Raw genomic sequence first — 20,171 nt, 5'->3', positions numbered from 1 at the left:
TACCTTGTCTAGCCCACATTTTACAAGCTTGTTTGCAAGAATGTCATGGGAAACTTTGTCAAAGGCTTTACTGAAATCAAGATATACTATATCTACAGCATTCCCTTCATCTACCAAGCTGGTAATTTTATCAAAGAAAGAGATAAGATTTGTCTAGCATGACTTTTTTCTCTGAAACCCATGTTGACTCTTTGTGATTATAGAATTGCCTTCTAAATGTTCACAGACTCTCTGTTTAATGATCTGCTCTAGAATCTTTCCTGGTATCGATGTCAGAATAACTGGACAATAATTGTTGGGATCCTCTCCCCCCACTTTTTTTTTTTAAATGGGGACAACGTTTGCCCCCCTCCAGTCTGCTGGGACTTCTGTTCTCCAGGAGTTTTCAAAGATTATTGCCAATGGCTCGGATATTACATTTGCCAGTTCTTTTAATACTCTTGGATGTAGTTCATCTGGTCCTGGCGACTTATATTCATTTAGATTAACAAGGTATTCCTGTACTATCTCTTTGCTTATTCTATGCTAAAATTCCCCCATTCTGTCCTCTGCTCCATTATCCTCAGGTTGAGCACCCTTTTCCTTTTCTGAGAAGACTGAAGCAAAGAAGGTGTTGAATAATTCTGCCTTTTCTCTGTCCCCTGTTAGCATTTTGCCATCTTCTCCATGCAGTGGCCCTACCATTTCCCTTTTCTTCCTTTTGCTGCAGACATATGCAAAAAGGCCCTTTTTATTGTTCTTAACCTCTCTAGCAAGCCTGAGTTCATTCTGTGCTTTTGCTTTTCTGACTTTATCTCTACACAGGCTAGCTATTTGTTTGAATTCCCTTTTGGTGATTTCCCAATTTTTCCATTTCTTATACATGTTCCATTTAAAGGTTAGCTCAGTTGAAAGTTCCTTAGTCATCCATCCTGGTTTCTTGAGACACCTCCCATTTTTCTTCCTCACTGGAACTGTTTGTCCATTACCGCATTTAGATAGGCATTCAGAGGAGAGATGCTCTCCTTAGTCACTACAGCAGTTTGAGACATAGAGAAATATATTTGAGTGTCAGCATACTGATAACACCCCGCCCTATGTCTCCGGATGATCTCACCCAGAGGCTTCATGTAAATGTTGAATAGCATTGGGGACAGAATCACGCCTTGAGGGACACCTGAATTGAGCTCCCTCTTGGCCGAACAACTGTCCCCAAGTGACACCATCTGGAACCTTCCTGAGAAGTAGGACTGGAACCACTGCAAAGAAGTGCCTCTGATTCCCAACTCTCTCAGGCCTTCCAGAAGGATACCATGGCCGATGGTAACGAAGGCTGCTGAGAGGTCCAAAAGCACCAGCAGGATCATACTTCCCCTGTCAATGCCCAGATGAAGATCATTGACTAAGGTGACCAAGGCCGTCTCAGCTCCGTCGCCTGCCCTAAAACTGGTTTGAAATGGATCTAGAAAATCTATTTCATCCAAGACTGCTTGGAGTTGAATGGCGACTGCTCTCTCAATTACCTTGCCCAAAAACTGTAACAATGAAACAAGCCTATAGTTGTTTCTGTCCAGGGGGTCAAGGGATGGCTTCTTTAGAAGTGGTTTAACCACTGCCTTTTAAAGGCATGATGGAAGATAGCCTTCCCTAAAGGATGCGTTGATTATTTTTTTAAATAATAACCTAATGACATCACCCTCCTGGATGGTCAGCCAAGACAGGCAAGGGTCAAGAGAGCAAGTTGACTTTTTCATGGAACCAAGAAGCTTGTCCACATCCTCGGTACTGATGAACTCAAATTGATCCAGAAGCAAAGAAGTGAGTCAGGTAAAATGAAACCTGATTGTTCTGCTAAAGTTACCAAGAAGTCATAGAGTAGAATGGCAGATGCGTTATGCAGCCCCATCATTTAGCTAAGAACCTTGCCTAGGAAACATTTCTTTCTTTCTTTCTTTCTTTTTTTTAAAAAGCACAAATATACAGTAGCTACAAACACTTTTTATAGTGGCATACAACTGTTAAAATGATGTTTTTCTTTTGCAATCTCTTGTGTATGCTGCATTGGACCCTTGGTATCCATTTGGGTTTTGTTCCAGGACTCCCTGGAGGTACTATTCAGCTTGGTAAAACATTCCAGTAAATAAGGAATAGCAATAGCAAGTTCATGTCTACACCACTTATCAGTGCACTTAAGCACTCCCTAAGCAATTTACAATGTGTAAGCTAATTGCCCCCAACAAGCTGGGTACTCATTTTAGTGACCTCGGAAGGATGCCAGGCTGAGTCGACCCCGGAGCCCCTGGCTGGGATTGAACTCACAACTTTGTGGCTTGTGAGTGAATGGCTGCAATACTGGCATTTAACCACTGCAATCACCCACTTTTCTCTCAGAACATCAGAACCCACTTGCTCCACCTTTTGGTCTAGCTGACAAAGATACAAAGGAGTAATTTTGCCATAGCTCCTTGGTTTTTGTTATTATCAAAGCTTCTACAAGAGTGGGAGACGTTTGTTTCTGTGAAATAGGAATTTGCTATATAAACTTGTTGCCTGAGACCACACCTTTTGTTTCACTCTGCAAAGAATCATGCTGCCAACACAGAGGATGTTAAACATAGGAGACATCTTGTGTATTGTGGGGCTCTGAGTAAACACTCAGCTACAATGTGTTCAGGCTCCCATCAGTTGAAAAATGTGCAAGGTTCCTTTACTATAAGCCACTTTCTACACCCATTAAGTATCAGCAAATCATCTTTTATATCAGTGGCTTTGTCTTATTTTCATCACGATACAGTCTGTTCTAGTATGGTGACCCTGATCTGGTCGCAAGATATTATATACTGAACCTTATCTGCTGAGATCCTTATCACAGGTCTATCTAGCACAGTATTATCTGTGTTGTCTGGGAATATCTCTCCAGGCTTTCAGATATGAGTTTTTCCTAGCCCTACCCACAGATGCCATTTTGTTTTCCAAATTTTGTCCAAGGAGAGTTTGTCTAGTAGCGTTAGTTATGTATGTAGGGCTATGTCTGCCCTGGAGAAGAACCAAACAATCCTGAAGAAGAAAGTGGTATTATTTAGAAAAGATATCTTTTTCTGCCACAGATTTTCAATAAAGCTTCTAATGTTAAGTAGTCTAATAGCAACTGCGGGAAATTGTTCCCAAATAATAAAAAGGGGAAGAACCAATCCATTTGTAAAGAGGACAATCTTGCTGCTATATGCCTCTTTTCCTAAGGGGGGAAAATGTCAGATGAAATCCCTGTACAAGAAGGGGAATGTAAATCATCAAAATTAATAATGGCCAGAATCCTGTATGGAAGTTTCACCTTTGTGTGTGAGTTTACCCATGCAGGAATTAGAACAGGGCAGTTTCATAGTGTCTCCATCCAGTAGAGGGCTTTCTGTCACATTACTACATAGCAGAGCTCACAAAGTAACCGCTGTGCAACAAGACCAATGCATAATGATCCTGATGCACATTGGGTACCTATGTACCTCAGGAACTCTTACACATCTTCACAATTTCCTAACAGAGCTTCTTAGTGCTTCTGCTACTTAACTAAGTATACATAAAGTTACATTAAGTCAAATGTGATATAGTAGCCTAGTGAAAGATAATCAGATATTTAATGAAGAGTCTTTTTTGTACTTTATACTTACAAATTACAAGCAAGGGGATCCCCTTGTCTTATGGCAATACTTCACAGGCTAATGGACAATGTTCCCCTTTTATTTTATAAAGAGGAAACAAGAGGGAGGTCTTTTCAGGTTTTGTGCTCCCCCTTTCCAATACAACAACATAGATCATCCCTTACAAATTTTAAGAAGAGTCTCACAGAAGCAAAACTGTCATTCTTTCAGCAAGGATATTTGCATCCCTTTGTATTCTGTGATAATGGGACATCTTATAGTTGATACTAGATTCATGTTAGAACAAATACAGCACAGAGAGAAGCAAATGGTATTTTATTATCAAGAGTGGCTTCAGGACAAAGAAAGAGAGGCAGATTGCAGTCCTTTGCACACTTTCTTGAGAGTTAGCCTCAAGGAACACAGGGAGACAGATGAGTAAATGTGTGTGAGATCAGACTCTAAATTGATTTCATCCCATTCCCTTCAGCAAAGACTAAATTGGTCTACACTCCAGCTGGGCTGTGAATAAGACTAAAATGCTGTTATTCTAAGCATATTAGCTAAAAGTGAGTTCTACTGTGATCTGTCAGAGTTATTTTCAAGTAAATGTGATTGCGAATCTGACACAGGCTGGCTTTCTGTTGAAGGCCTGTTCAATGGGTAGGAGGATCGGTTATCCTTTTTGGCCCTGCTGCCTAGGTATCCCTCAGCAGTGGTGACCAGTGGCTTCCATGACAGTGTGGTGGGAAATATGCTGCCTGCACTTTAAAGCCCCTCTCCAAGGGGCAGAACTATCCACAAAACAGCACCTTGAATAGCTCCATCCTAAATGAAGTCTATGACCCTGACAGGGGAGCCACCAGCCACCACTGTTCCTGATCCTGTTCAAGCAATATTCTGCTAAGGAAGTTTTGATAAGAAAGTGAAAATCTCAGTTTGAACTTAAGAATGAGGCAATTTTGACCCTACTCACTTTTCATTGGTGAATGCTGCCATCGGCCCCTTTTCCTCCCACCCCCATCCTAGCAATCTGTAAAGCGGCATTCAGGACATTAACAAATCAGACCAAAGGTCTATCTACCCCAGCATTCAGGTGGGAATGGGAGTACCTGATATGTAAACTCAAGTCGATTGACTTGGGCTCAAGTCAGACTCAAGTTTTTTCAATGACTCAGCATGGCCTCCACTGCAGTACTTTGGAACATTTGAATACTGAGGAAAATTGGCAAATGTCTTGCTGCTCCCAATGTGGTTTTCTGACTGATAGGAATCCCTTTTTCCTGCCTGGAAATGTATAATTGTGAATAGTTTTCCCATTTCTAGTGACTACTGTCTGCTTTTGCTCTGATTCAGACAGGTGTTTTGTAAGTTACACTGAGGGTTTTTTTTAATGTTTGCTATCAACACTTACACAGCAGAACTCTTGAACAATGTGAGTGTTCAAACTGATTTTCACAAAGGCTCAACTCATTTCAAGTCACACAAGAGCTTGATTGTGTATCCTGAGATGATAATCATGTAGCATTGGGCACATTTGATTTTACACTGTTTATTCCCCATTTCTTCAGATTATATTTTTTGGCCTGAATCTCCCAGAATTTGCTAGCTAGCATGCTGGCTGAGGAATTATACATATTGTAGTCTAAAAACTAACATTTCCTAGTTTTATGTCCATGATAGCTACTTCTCCTGCTGAATATATTTTTGGTGACTATGTGACATGTATGCATGTAGAGCTTTACTATATAGGAAGTAATCCTGATTTCCCTTGGATTCCTATTACTGTACATGGAGGATCCCTCCACACATATTATCTATGTTTGACTGTCTCTCTGTCTCTTGTACAAGGATTTCATCTACATAGATTATGTACAGCTTGTTCACATGGCCAATGAGTGTGCAGGTCTGGCTAGACAGTGTGTCCTTTGAGTCCTCCATTCATTGAAAAACAAAACAAAAAAAATTAGGGCTATCAGGTCAGTCCTCTTTTTTTCTTTAGCTTTGGGTAACCTTCCCATAATAATTCAGTTTTACAAGCTTACTATTTCTTCCATTTCCAGAAATTATCTCAGTTGAAATCTGTTATGTTTATTATCAGGTGCAGAACAGATGAACACAAACACACTAATCTGCAAAGTGATGCTCAAAGGGTGATGCATTCAAAGATGGCTGGATAAAGGCAATGGCCAAAGGTTGGTTAATTGTCATTTAGGGACTCTGAAGCACTGTACCAATGGAGCAGGCAGTTCCAAAATAAAATATGGAATAGGGAGCTCAGGAACACCCCCACCCTTGAACCCTGCCTTACCCTAAGACAATAAGATAGTTTGAGAGAAACAGAAACACTTGGGAACAACAAAGAAAACCTAAGAAAATTAGCTAAATATTGGGGAACTAGTCCAAGATTCCTTGAAGACTTAACACAGCATGCTTGGCCCTTGCCCTGGCTTAACCTCTGTGCTTAGTTTATGAATCGTGGCAGTCACATCACTTTCTCTCACTGTAAGATAGGGTTTCTTGGGAAGATTAAAGGCCCTGATATTTTGCATCTAAAGAAGGAGGGCCTTCAAATGTCCTATTTCTTAGGTAGCAACAGTGAAAAGGAAGTGGCTTGAAAGCAGCAACTGATGCTATATGGGGAGAGAGATAAGCTCTATCTATCAGACAGGATGCCAACACAAATGTGAAATGAAAAGTACAACAGCCATCATTTTGGAACTTCTCAGTAACAGACCCTTAAATAGAACTTCAGTCTTTAAACAGTATAATTTTTACTGTTCTCCTATGTTCACTCTAAACCTGTATGCCACATATTGTTTTTGATTCCTTACCAGCTCATTACTTCCATCCTCATCAAAATCCTCCTCTATGCCATCAGTCATCTCTTCTCCATCTCCATCCAGGCCTCCTTCAATAGGCTCTTCTGTAGAGTTGTCAGCATTCTCTGATATACACTCTTCTTGAATTAACTCTGCACTGTCTTCTATTTGTTTCCTTTGGGCTTCTATAATAAAAAAACCAAACAAACCAGAATGTTGCTCAATAAAAATCCCTTTTTACTCCTTGAATTAGAACTGTGATAGATAACTGCAAACCTTATTTTATTTCTTATTAACCAGGACTAGGGTCACAATCTAAAGACTTCCTTTTGGCATGTTGAAAGTCTTGAATTCAGTACTCAGGTAAGATGTTTGATATCTTTTCCAATGTTGCCCTTCCCTCCCAAATGTTATACTGATTTCTTAAGAACTGGAGCAAATGTCACACTATCCCTATGTGTCGTTTAAGTAATTCAGAGTGCATCATAGGGGTTAGATCCTGGAAAACAGAACATAGAAAGGGGAGAAATAGATCTTCCCTCTCTGGTATCGCCAGAACTAAACTACTGGCTCTTCTACTTGGAAAGCTGCCATAATGGGGGCCGGGAGAGGATCATCAGTATCTACCCCCCAGGACCTCAAAAGTATAAGCCTGTTCCTCCAATGGCCTTGCATCCCCATAAGTTGAACAAAAAGCAACCAATTTGGGCATTCCTTTGTTCTGGCTCTGTTTAGTTGTAGAACAAAGCAACACAGTCGGTGTGTATGGCAAGTGGTTGACATTTTAGAATATTTTTTAAACAATTGTTCAAGTGACAATACCACAGCAGGCAACAAAAAAAGATCCTGCAGGACTAATACGTCCAACTCTCGTACAAGAGGGTTAATATACGTTTGGATTGCACTCAACGAAACAAAGCAGAGTGCACAATACATTAAAAATTTCCTTTGTAATAACAGAATTTAATACTGCTTCACTCTGTTTCATTTGTGGCCAGAAGATATGGTTGATATACCCCTTGAAAGGTTCAAGTACAAGTGTACAATCCCATTTTTTTCAAATTTGGTAAAGGCTCACTTCTGGCACTCTGTGATAAGAAAAAAGTAAGTTTCACTATGATATGAAGTAACCTGGAAATAACTGATTTTTAAATGGCAACATTTCTGAACAAGAAATCTAAATGGACTGCAGCAGGGAGTGCTAACATAAAACACTGCAAACACACAGGCAACAGTGCAAGTATTCATTGTGTTTTATGTTCATTACTAAGGCCTATTTCACTGATTTTATGGACGCTATAAAAGAACAGGAAAGTATGTGTTTATACTCCAAGGTCATATTCTGCTAATTAATTGTTTGCTTTCAAATCGGCAACAAATGGCATAAGAAGATGCAACCAATTCATAAAGTACATTCTTGAACCCAACATAAACATTTCTTAACTACTTAAAGACAGGGACTTCAAGGCACAGGAATAAAAGGACAAGAAATAAACTGTCTAGACACATTTTAATAATTCAAAGTTGAGATGAATATGAATTCTATATCTCAGGGGTTCTTGCACTGAAACTAAGGCAGTACTAAATTAACAAGGATCATTTCTCAGTCATTTCACTCACCTTAAAACTGACTGTTTTGTTTCAGCTATATTTCAAGGCTGAAATGAATTGTTTGGGGGTGGAGGAATAGAAGAATTAGAGCAGTCATCAATTGCCTCTCCCACTGCTTTGAGATGCTGGTTGAACTTTTCAGAATACTAAATGGCTGACAGCATTAAAATGGCTGCCCCCTTTGCCAAGCACTGGCAGGGACTGGCACCGCTGTAGTGGACACCAGTTGAATATCTATTGGAAAGCACACACACTTTTACATAGTGGATGACTTCCCTGAATCTAGCAGTTGGTTTTCTTCAAGTAATGTCAACTTAAATGAATTTCAAAGATTCCAAGGAAGGAAAATGGGGCATGTAATGGGGCAGATCAAGGTAAGATTTGATCCCTGGCTATTTGTTCCCTTGGCAACTGGTGGCTTCCATGTGAGTGGAATTGTGATTCTGTTCTGTGCTTTATTTTGACCTTTCAACAGATCCAGAAACCTGGGAGATTACTACACACAGCTTTTAAACCACAGTTAAAGCCAGGAAAAAGGAGCTTTTAGCTGTGTTGCCAAAGCATGGTTAAGGCATTCCTTGTCATTGACAGGGGAAACTTGTCAATGAGTTCACAGAAAAGTGGGGTTAAGGGGGCATGTGGAAGAAAGCATGATGGAAGAAGTAGCTCCAGTCATGTGACTGAAAAGATGTGAGAATAGAATCGAATCTTTATTACGGTCATAGACCAGCAGAAGATGTGTGATATTGAAGATTTTCCCACTTGCCTGCATCGCTGGTAAATCGCCCTCCAAAAGTTGCTAAAAGGGAAAAAAGCCTCATTAATCGTCATGGAAACAGAGCTCCTTGTAGCGTTCTTCAATCGTTGCAAGGAAAGCAGGGAAGCAGGGAGATTTCTTTTTTTACTCTCTGAACACAAAGTGGGCGTTAAGAAGAATCTTCCCGCTTCCCTTGCAACAACTGAAGAATGCTACAAGAGCGCCGTTTCAATTATGATTAATGAGTGCTCCCAGCATTCAGACAGAGAGGCTTATTTTCCCTTTAAGCAACTTTTGGAGGATGATTTATCAGCAATGCAAGAAAGTGGAAAATTCTTCAATGGCTGCTCTGAAACCAGTATGTTTCCATTTAAATTAATTTATGTGATTGCAGTGAGATTGGAGCTCATGTGGTGATGTTTCTTGGTAACTCCTGAAAAGTACAGACTAAAAACTTGGTGCAGAACAGCCTCCTCACTGACATAGAAGACACCACTGGCCACCGGCCACCAGCCAGGTGCACAGCCAAAACAGAAGCCGGCCACCTGCCAATCCTGGAACTGGCAGAGAGACCTCCTCCCCATGCCCTGGGTGCCCCTGCGCACCCAGAACACTCAAGATTTCAGAGGGCTGCATCCCTGCAGAGGAAGATCATGAAGCCAGAATCTGATGAGGATGCTGGACCTCCTTCTGCTCTGTAAGCAATGGTCTGACACAGTACACGGCAGGTTTCCATGTCTGTTGTAGTTGTAAAGAATGTGCTTTGAGACGGCTTTGTATCTGTCTAGGATTCAGTGCACATCAACAGCTTCTCTACGATCTGATTTGTATTTGAATGAGTTTCATCAAATGTGAAAATTAGACACTCATCTCAGTTCTTACTGAGGCTTTTTTGCATAATAATTGCTTTTATGTTGACTTGTCCTTAATAGAGATTTTCCATCCCAGGCTTACTGATGAGCATGCTTTATTTTGCAGCTTCATGACTTTGCTATTATTAAAACATGTCTAATCTGTGTTAACATTATGGTATAAGAAGATATACAGAAAGACATATACCATTTATCAAAGTTCCCAGAAAATACACCAGGTATGGGGGTCTAGCCTGACGTTTTTAGTGTGAATTTTGGGAAGTTAATTTTCTGCAGAAGTCAGCTTAATATCTGAAATTGTAGGTGGTCTAAGAGGCTGGTGGAGAATGTGGTTCTTTTATGTCCTTCCCATCATTATGTTCACAGAGTTTGGCAAGAGGTTAGTGAGCTTTAACTATTGTCCTCATTAAGAAAGAAGTATAGTGACAATGGAGGAGGCTATTGATTATTCTTCGAGAAGGAGAACCTATCTTCTTGTTTGTTCTTGTAAAGCAAGAGTGGGCAAAATGTGGCCACTATTTGAAGCCCCAAAGCCCATCTAAACATCCATCAAGACCCCAGGCCCTCCCCTTTTAAAAACACCTTTGGCCATAATAGCTGTGGCTCTCCAGGGTTAATGGAGAATGCTCCCCATTACCTGTGACCCAGTCCTTTTGACTGGTGATTTCAGGGACTGATTCTTGAGGCTTGTCCACATGAGGGAAAAATCCCAACCCCTCCCCTCCCAAAAAATCTGGTGCAATCAGGATATGCAACATATGCTGTTTTCCCCAAATCTGGTGCCATCAGAACACATGATGCACAGCCCTGTCAGCAGCAAACTTGGAGTAAAAAACACTTTAAATTGATTAAAAAAAACAACTCTGTTGTTTCTTGTGTGTAAACATTAGATCTAACCTGGATTTTGTGTGTGTGTGTGTGTGTGTGGTGGGCAGGGAGGACAGATCACTGCATGGCAGGTGCCCCTATTTTCCTCTGTCAGTTCCCAGAGCCAGGACAGATTGCTTCTTGGCAAACAGAGGAATCACCATTTACCAATGTCCAGCTCAGTTCCCTGTCCAGAACAATGGTTACAAAGGCTTTTACTTCCTTGGTGCAGCTACTAATAGTGCTCTCTAAGGTGAGAATAAGGCACAGAATGCCTTGCAAGCCAGAAAAAAAATCCATAAACATTGTTCTGGGCAGGAAACTGGCCCCAACAGATTTCTGCTTGTGCATGTCCTGGTTCTGGGAGATGAAGGAGAAAAATGAGGGTACTTACCAAGTAGGAATATGTCATGATTCTGGGAGATGATGGAGGAAAGGCAGTGGTGGACCACAGCAACATCTTTAGGGACATTGTAAACAACTATTGCCCAGAAAACAAGTGTGGGGTTGCTTTGAGGCAGGTGCAGGGCAAAACAGATGGGGAGTCCATTCAGCCTCCACCACCGCCAAGTGTAGACAAGTCCTTGGTAGACAAAGAAGAGATTGAAATGAGTCTCTTTGGACCTAAATTCAATTGTAGTCCCAGCTAGAGTAGACCTACTGAATAAACTACTGAATGGTAAGTCAACAGTTATCCACCCTCCAGTCCATCAATTCAATGGATCTACAGTACTCAGGACTAGCAATTCAAGTTAGGCTACTGATTCAAGGGAGCTTATTCACTACTAGCATGGTATAGACTGTAGCCTAAAACATTTAAACCCAGTCTTAAATCACATATCAGCTGGTATAAAGGTTTACAAAAGTGAACTCTTTTAAGCCTCCTTCTAGTCCTGCTTTTCAGAGCCCAGTATCTTCAGAATTTATCCCCCTGTTCCAAAACTGACAAGATGATTGATAACTTTGCAATGGATTAATTCACCGTTTAATAAACTGACAAGAGCTGTAGATCATTTTCACCTACCTGCTTCAGCCTTCTGCTGCTTTTCAATCTTCTCTAGTCTCCCTAGCAAAGAGTCAATTTTTGTTTTGATTTGAGTTAATTCCTTCTTGATTGTTTGCAACTCATCTGACTTCACTGAGTGGGAAAAGAATAACAACAAAAACAAAAAAGGTGTTCCAATCATGAAAAAAATCATAACTTTAATGCAAAGCACAATCTCTCTATTAGTTAAAAGGTATAACAGCATAGGTTTTTAGAACTATATATTATTTCTTGCTCTTGAAAGACCAGTACATCCCCTCTTCATGTTTTGTTTTCATCTTTGCAGATATAAGATATCTTTTCTCTGCAATGTGCACAGTAGATATATTTTGATTATTTTTTCACAAGTGAATATAAAAATGGCAAACTTGATGTCAGTTAGAACAGAGAAGAATGTTGCAACTTTGGATGTTAGAATCTGTCACAGCTAGGCACATGCCAAATATTTGTCTATTTCAATTTTTGGTTTCCAGGGAGAGGGCTGAAACTATTCCTGTCATGCCTATGATTCAGATTTTCATTCCCCCAGATACCTGTAACAACTGTGCTGGCTTGCAGTTTGCTTCTGAAATCAGTTCAAGATCCTGATTTACAAAGTCCTAAACAGCTTGGGGGCAGGATATCTGAACAACAGCTTCCTTCCAGAGAAACTTGCTTGGGACTTGAGATGCTTAATGGAAGCTATGTTGTGTGTCCTGCCAACCTGAGTGGACAGGCTGGTGAGTATGAATGAAAGAGTTTTCCCTGTTGTTGCATCTTGTGTTGTGAAACTGCCTTCCAAGGAGAGTTTGGCAGGTTTGTTCCCTTTTTAACTTTTAGTGAGCAGCTCAGACTGCATTGTTTTGTATGGACTTTAAAACCAGGATTGGGCTCTGGTGGTGTTTTAATTGCACGTGTCTTTTAAAACTTCTGCAAAGGCAATTGTCTTGATTTATTTTTAAATAAAGTTTTTGTCTGTTGTCTTAGCAGGGGGAGATGTTATAAACAAACATTGTAATAAATAAATAGATACTAAATGAGTAATTTTCTTCTTGAAAACAGTAAAAAATGATAAGTAATTGAAAATATCTGTAGTGAATGGAAAGACATCAAGACACAATACAGCCAATACAATTTAGTTTTGCGATGACATTGCTGAAGGAAAACAAAGCCGTTCTTAGTGACATGAGTGAATCTAGCCAAATGGAAACTAGGGCTGCATCCGCACTGCAGAAATAATCCAGTTTGATTCTGCTTTAACTGCCATGGCTCAATGTTGTGGAATTCTGGGATATGTAGTCTGTTTTGGAAACAGAGCTCTTTGACAGAGAAGGCTAAATGTCTCACAAAACAACAGCCTTTTCACAGTATTAGCATTCCATACCATAACCAGAATTCCATAGCACTGAGCCATGGCAGTTAAACTGGTGTTAAATTGGATTGTTTCTGCAGTGTGGATGCAGACTAAGGAGTTTATCACACTGGGGCTAATTTTGGCATTAAAGAGAGATTAAAATGCATGTAAATATCCCGTAAATAAAGTGAAAATGGCAAATAATTGCGTGAATGATTATCACACGCAATTGCGCAAATAAAGTGATATCAGAAATGCATTGTTGCTAAAATCCCCAAATTAAAAAAGGTGCGTGTTAATGCTTCTTTGTGACCACTTTAATGGTGGGTTTTGTGTGACACCATGTGAAATCGTTTCACATAATTAAGTGATTTTTCCAGGATATTCATGGGATAAACTCCCAATCTCCTTCGTGTGAGAAACTCCTAGGTCAATTTAAGCAACTAAGCAGATTTAGTTATGTGCTGTTATTACTGAGGGCAAATAAGACATTTGCCTGAAAGCATTGTCCTTACCCTCAGTGGGTGGGTGAACATTATCTTCAACTTTTGATACACAGCCTGAAAAAACCACTTGCATGAAAACGTTTGTGAAAATCGCCTCCCTTAACTCAACCTGGTCATATGTGCAATTATCAGTCTGCATGCTGACAGCTTCCTTTTGATACATATTCTTTCTTTCTCTTTCAATGTAACCTTATTTAACATCATATCACGCTGTTTGTGTTATACTGAGATGAAAAACATGGCTAGTATTACAAAGCCAAAATTGATGTATGAAAACAACACTTTGCTCCCAGCTGTCTATTCTGAATCATAAATAGAATAATGAAAAAAACTGTTTAGTATTTTCCCCATATGCAATTTTATATATACAAATATTCTAGGAACATCTGTTTCATCTTTTCTGTCAGAAAGTAAAGTTGATCATGGAACATCAACACAGCTATCTACATCTGCTGCAGCTTTAGATAGAAAACTATAAACAAGCTGTTACATGAATGATTTTAAAGAGAAGATCTGTTAAAGACAGAAAGTTGTCTTTTTCAAGGCACTGGATTTAACAAAAAAGAAAAACAAAACACCACTGGTCAGCAGTTAGTCAGATTCAAAGGAAGATACAAATCCCTCAAGCTCATTAGGAACTTTGGCGGGTTACAGACCGCCCAAAACGGGCGGTCTGCCTGCGCCTTCATTTGCTGCGCAGAGGAGCCTCAGCGGCCAAGCTGCGAGGCTCCTCCGCGCCAAAAAAAGAAGCCCCAAAATGGCTCTTCTTGTTGCTGTGTGCTAATGATGCCGCAAGGCGCCAATGGCACACTCTCAACGTCATTAGCGCCGCGCGATGTGCAGACACTAGGCATCCGTGACGTCAAGATGGTGGTGCCTGTGTAGAACAGGTGCCGGCATTTTGTACATCTCCAAGACGTACTAGGGTTAGGGGTGTGCGTAAAGCACACCCTTTCCTAACCCTAGTACGTCCTGGGGAATATCTTTCCTCTATTTCTAGCAGATAATTTGCTACCTGTAGAAGCTGACCATCCTGTGCTATTTATGCATTTCTACATAAAATCCATATATGAACTGGGATGTATTCTTGCTTACTTTGCTTACACAGAGAGGGAGCAGAAGGCAAGTCTGATTGCTGCTTTCTACTGTGTGCACTTCAAGGAAATGTCTTTTTGTGTCTCAACCCAAAGCAACCAGCTGTTGCCTTTGCTGAGGATCCCACATAACTGTTCTCTTTATGCCATCTGAAGTGTCTTTCCAGGTGTCTTTGGACTATAACTCCCAACAGCCATTAGCCAGCTGATAGGGTTGTATCATGGAAACTGTAGTCTACCCTTGTCCTATGGGGTTGGGTGAGACACAGTTGCTGAATGGTGCAGTGAAAGTACTGGAGAGTCTTTTCTTGAAATGGTGAATGTTGGGTGAGGGAAAGAGAAGAATGAGGGAAACATCCCGTGTGTGTGTAGGGCAAGCTCTGATCCCCTGAAATCTATGTATAAACATGTTGATGTCCTATATTTTAATTTCTAGTCACTTCTGATCAATGCAAGGGTAGGAGACCTAACCCATATAACCCTCCATTCCATATGCCATTGCCATGGCCTCAGAGGGAGAGAAGAACAGGTGAACTTGATCTCCTTCCCCACTGTCATTCTCTTCTCCTTTTGTGTCCTATCTTTTTAGATTGTAAGCCTGATGGCAGGGAACTGTCTAATTAACAATTTCTGCACTGTTAAATTTGTACACTGAGAGCATTTCTAAAGAGAGGCTTATAAATGCAATCTATAATAATATACATCTATTAAAATATATAATACTTCACTCCACTACCAAAGAAAGAAAAAGAAAAAGAAAAGCTCAACTAGTTGGCAGCCTATATGCTACTGGGCCAAGTTTAAGGTGTTGGTAATGTTGGCCCTAGACAACTGGGGACCAGGCTGTTTGAGGAACCTTTTTGCTCTTGTTTCAGGACATGCTTAAGGCCATCTAACTGAAGAACTGGAGTGCCTACCTAACAAGAATGTGAACCTAAAACAGTGTCTTGTTTTATGTACTTCAGATTGAAGCTTTTTTTAAATTTCTAATAAGATTCACTTTAAAAAAAAGGAATGGAAGTTTTAATTGGAGAAGATGATAGAATGGCATAACAATATGCTGCCTAGACTAGACTTTCTTTCTGTTGTGACAATCAAATAATCATGTACTTTAAAATGAATAATTATTGTTCTTCAGATAGGCAGTTCCTTAGAAAGCATCTTGTTTTGTTTTTTTAAAAAAACTTCTAATAAACACTCTGCACAACTGAGTAGCCTTCTGTTCAAATCAGCAAAATGATGTCTCTCTTGTACTATCCTTTAACGTTTACCAACAGAGTATATAAAAGTGGAACTAATTCCAAGAGGAAGTGAATTATGAAAATCCTTTCTGTCCCCAGTCTGCTTTAAAACACATTTGACTTCCCCAGTGTATTTTGAAAGTCTGTGTATAAAGTTTATCTCTTTTTTGCTACTGTATAAACATAATGTTCAAATCTAATTCAAAGAGATCAAGGTTCTGCCTTAAAGCAATTGGTGTCAAAATCGTGTCTCATCACAATGTGATTTGCTGGCTTCTCCATTGTGGTAATCTACTTCTTCTGATCCGTTTTAACTACAGCAAGTGATACAAAAGGCCTCTTTTACGTATCTACCCTTTTGGGGGCAGGAAAAATGTGGGGCAAATCAGGTGGATGAATTGTTGTCCAACAGTTTTTCCGCAGTGAGGCTCAACATTACCAGTGATTTGCATATCTTCTTTCTTTTTTTAATTAAGTTTTTGGTTGTTGTTGTTGTTTGCCTATCCAAAGAACAGCAGTAGCCACTGTATTAGCTGGCTACCATCATTCATCCTCTATAGCAATATTTTGGGGGACTGGGTGTGCATGGGAGAGGTGGGAAGAATAGTGATAGTCACATAAAAAAGAATGGCGAATATTCAGAAAACATTCTGAGAACTGGTCTCCTTCTCAGAAAAAGAAAATTTCAGAAACGTCCTCAGGAAAATGCCTTCAGCATAGTCTAGCTTTAATAGCACTAAGCTTTGGCTCTATGAGTGGGTTCATTTGTCACAAAGAAGAAGAAAATGACAGGCTAATGGCTATCCTCCCTGCTTTTACTCTAATATGGGAAGTGGACTTGCAGATGTCACCCACTGTGAACCCCTAATGACTTCTGAAGATCAAAGATCTCACTGTAGGGAAGATCTGCTGTGACATACTTTCAGTACAAATGAAGAAAGAAAAGAATGATTGACTTCTGTGCAATTTATGAACAACTTCTTAGAAATCAGTCTTTAATCTTAGTGCATTCATTAAATGCATTTTTTAAAAAAATCTATTAAATCAGGGTGGTGTTTTTATTTATTTTATTTGCTTAATCAGTCCCTAATACAAATATAAAACCTTTATCATAAGCAATGATATAGGATTCACCATCCTAATAAAAAGAGCCTATGACCATCACACCTGACAGACAAATTTTAAACTTTATTTAAATATTTGCTAATGGAAAACCAAGTTTTATTGCTCTTCTTTATTGCCTTTCTTGCTGCCCGTGAGCTTGGGGCTCCTTATTAGTGATACTAGTGATAGGTTCTCCTGGTCCAGGAATGGCGGTGGTTCCACCTGTCCTGAACGGGGTCACGCTCCCTGTAAAGGACTCCGTGCGCAGTCTGGGGGTGCTTCTTGACTCGTCGCTTCACCTGACTGCTCAGGTGAATGCGACGGTCAAGAGCACCTGTTATCAGCTTCGGCTGATTTGCCAGCTGCGCCCATACCTGGCCCAGAGGGACCTAGAAACTGTTGTACATGCTCTGGTAACTTCGATACTGGATTTCTGCAATGTACTCTACATGGGGCAACCCTTATACCAAACTCGGAAGCTTCAAATGGTGCAGAATATGGCAGCCCGGCTGGTCACTGGCGCTCCCAGGACCAGCCATATAACACCGGTTTTAAAAGATCTCCATTGGCTGCCCATCCGCTTCCGAGCTCAATATAAGGTGTTGGTAATTACCTATAAAGCCCTAAATGGCTTGGGCCCAGGATACCTAATGGACCGCCTCTCCCCGTACATTCCGCCTCGCACCCTCAGAACATCTGGGCAGCAGCTACTGAAGGTGCCTGGGGCTAGGTTAACCTCCACTTCACGGAGGACATTTTCCATAGCTGCCCCAGCCCTTTGGAATGCGCTGCCCACAGAGCTCCGCTCGTCTACTACCCTGGCCCAATTTAGGAAGGATCTTAAAACCTTCCTATTCCAACAGGCATTCCCCGAATAAATATCCTGTGGGCCTCCCTCCTCTTCCGTGGCCAAGAGGTTGGGCTACGGGGCTTTTTGCCTGTTTGTTTTGATTTTATTGTTGTGGATTTTAATCTGTTTGTACACTGTGTTTTAATTTGATGTAAGCCGCCCTGATCGTAGGAAGGGCGGCATATAAATAAAAATTTTATTATTATTATTTATTATTGTTGGCTTGATGAGCCTCTTTGTTAGTCAGTAAAGCACATGTGAGCAGCTGCCTAGGTTTGTGGGTATCTCCTCACTGTGTTCCCATGTCCTGCAAAATCTTCACTTAAAAATAGCTCCAAAATGCTCCCCCCATGCTTCCTACAGATGAAGGGAGGCAATCTGGTCATACTGTTATAGGCCCAGAAGAGGCCATTTTGTTACAGGAATGAAGAACTTTTGGGTGACTTCTTGTTGTAAAATAATCTTTCTGGACCTAAAATGGCCTGGGTATGCAAAAACATGGCAAAAATGGGGAAGTGTGGGAGCCTCAACATGGTTGTGAAGAGATCACATGCAACCTGTAGGCACCTATTTCCCCATCCCTGCTGTAAACCCTTCCTCCAAACCATCTCAAGACAACATGCAGATAACTTGACTGTAACATCACTACTTCCTCCTCCTCCTCCTCCTTCCTGTTTAGGTTACAATGCAAAGAGTACCCGCACTGCAAGTCTTGTGCAGATTACACAAGAAAATTGATTCCAGTGGGCTAAAATGTTCCATTCCAGTGCATGAGCGTTAGGTTTCCATCAATCCAGGTAAATACAGGTTGTCTCAACCTGTCTGTAATCTCTTGGTTTGTGAAGAGTTTCTAATATTCCCTGATGACAAGGCAGACTCCTGAAAGGATACATTGTGTTCCTTTTGCTATAGATTGGTCTGGCGTATCAAAGCAATGCCTTTCAACAGAGTTGGTCTGCAGCTGCTTTACAATGGATTGGCACAATAGTTTTCTCACTGAATGGCCTTCTTACAGGATAGACACTGACACTCCATGAAAGAAGAGGAAATGCATCACCAAAGGGACAACATTAGCCATCACTTTAGAAACAATTGCTTTCATTTAAGGAGAAATAATAATTCCTCTCACCACATTGGGGAAGAATGTCACAAGGTATGGTGGTGTGCCTGTTCACTCCTATTAAGAGTACAAACTCTGTGGCCCATGGACCACATATGTCCAAGTGTGGCTTGTGGGGCCTGAACCTCAAACCATTCTTCCAGAGGCCTTTAGGAGGTGCAATTTAGGGTGTATTTACTGTCTGATGGGGCCTCCACCTTAAACTCATCAAACCAAGAAATCATCAAAAATAGCAAATAGAAATGACAAGAACATCACTTCTGGTTCTGCAAACAAGTCCTTGTGCAGCCTGCACAAGCTTGAAGGACTTGATATTCACTAGCATGCTGGCGGCTAGTCCCAACCAGATTAGACCTGTTCAATCAATTGCTGAATGGTGAGTCAACGCATAGATAAACTTCAATTCAGTTGATCTACTCTAGTCATGACTATAATAGGATTTATGCCAATGTGTCTTCTGATCACTCAGGGCCACCAACCCCAATATTAACTGGTGTTGGGACAGGCACATGGGAAAGAGTGGGAAGAAGGGGCTCATCAGTTCAAGTGGAGCCCAGCTGCACTTACAGTTCCAGACTCACTCTAACAATCTGGTGAGCATTTTGGTGGTGTTACTAAAATCTTCCCAGCCTTGTGTTCCCTGAGCCCTTCACTGTTTGCATGTTCTGTATTGAAAGGAAGAGCAAAAGCAAGAGCTCACAGTATTCAAAGCTAAGAAACACATGATAATATCGCTAAGTCACATCAGCTGATCAGAGTTGTTGATCTTCAAATTTGCTAGATGTACCTTGTATAAATATTTTTATGTCTTGAGAATATGATGAGATTGGAACTAACTGTTATGAAATCAAAAAGAGTCAAATCAAGGGTATTCCCAAGAGGTAAAGAAGCACAAACTGTCACTTCCCCCCTCTTATGGTGTTCAATTCTGGTCAAGTTTTATTTTTGGCAAAACCTGAGGAAAAACAAACAAACCTTGGGCCAGTCACATTATTTCTGTCTCAGAGTAAGCCAATGGCAAACCCACTTTGAACAGATATTGTCAAGAAAACCCTGTAATAGATTTGCCTGGTGTGTTTATATCTGCCTTCAAGTAGTCTGTCAACTTATGGTGACCCTATGAATTCCATAGGCTTTTCTTACGCAAGTAATGCTCAGTGATGGTTTTAACAATTCCTTCCTCTGAAATATAGCCTACAGCAACTGGTATTCATTGGTGGTCTCCCATCCAAGTACTAACCAGGATTGACCCAGTTTTGCTTGCAAGACCAGACAGGACCTGGTATTATTTAGTATTCAGGCCAGATCTTAGGGTTCACACACTGGAAACGAGCT

The 20,171-nt window shown here is 40.6% G+C and overlaps 1 protein-coding gene across 1 annotated transcript in view; it reads right to left on the bottom strand.

Annotated features, from left to right (window-relative positions):
• Positions 1-20,171, bottom strand: part of LOC121929140 (RNA-binding Raly-like protein) — a 155,425-nt gene that overhangs the window by 13,400 nt on the left and 121,854 nt on the right. The window contains exons 4-5 of the mRNA XM_042464452.1: positions 11,568-11,681; positions 6,449-6,621 (exon numbers count right to left, since the gene is read on the bottom strand). Coding sequence (XP_042320386.1) covers positions 6,449-6,621; positions 11,568-11,681 — 287 coding nt within the window. The remainder of the gene's footprint in view (positions 1-6,448; positions 6,622-11,567; positions 11,682-20,171) is intronic.

The sequence above is a fragment of the Sceloporus undulatus genome, chromosome 4 (genome assembly GCF_019175285.1).
Source record: "Sceloporus undulatus isolate JIND9_A2432 ecotype Alabama chromosome 4, SceUnd_v1.1, whole genome shotgun sequence".
Taxonomy (NCBI): domain Eukaryota; kingdom Metazoa; phylum Chordata; class Lepidosauria; order Squamata; family Phrynosomatidae; genus Sceloporus; species Sceloporus undulatus.
Note: the sequence above shows the minus strand (reverse complement) of the source record. Positions and strands in the feature narration are given on the sequence as shown.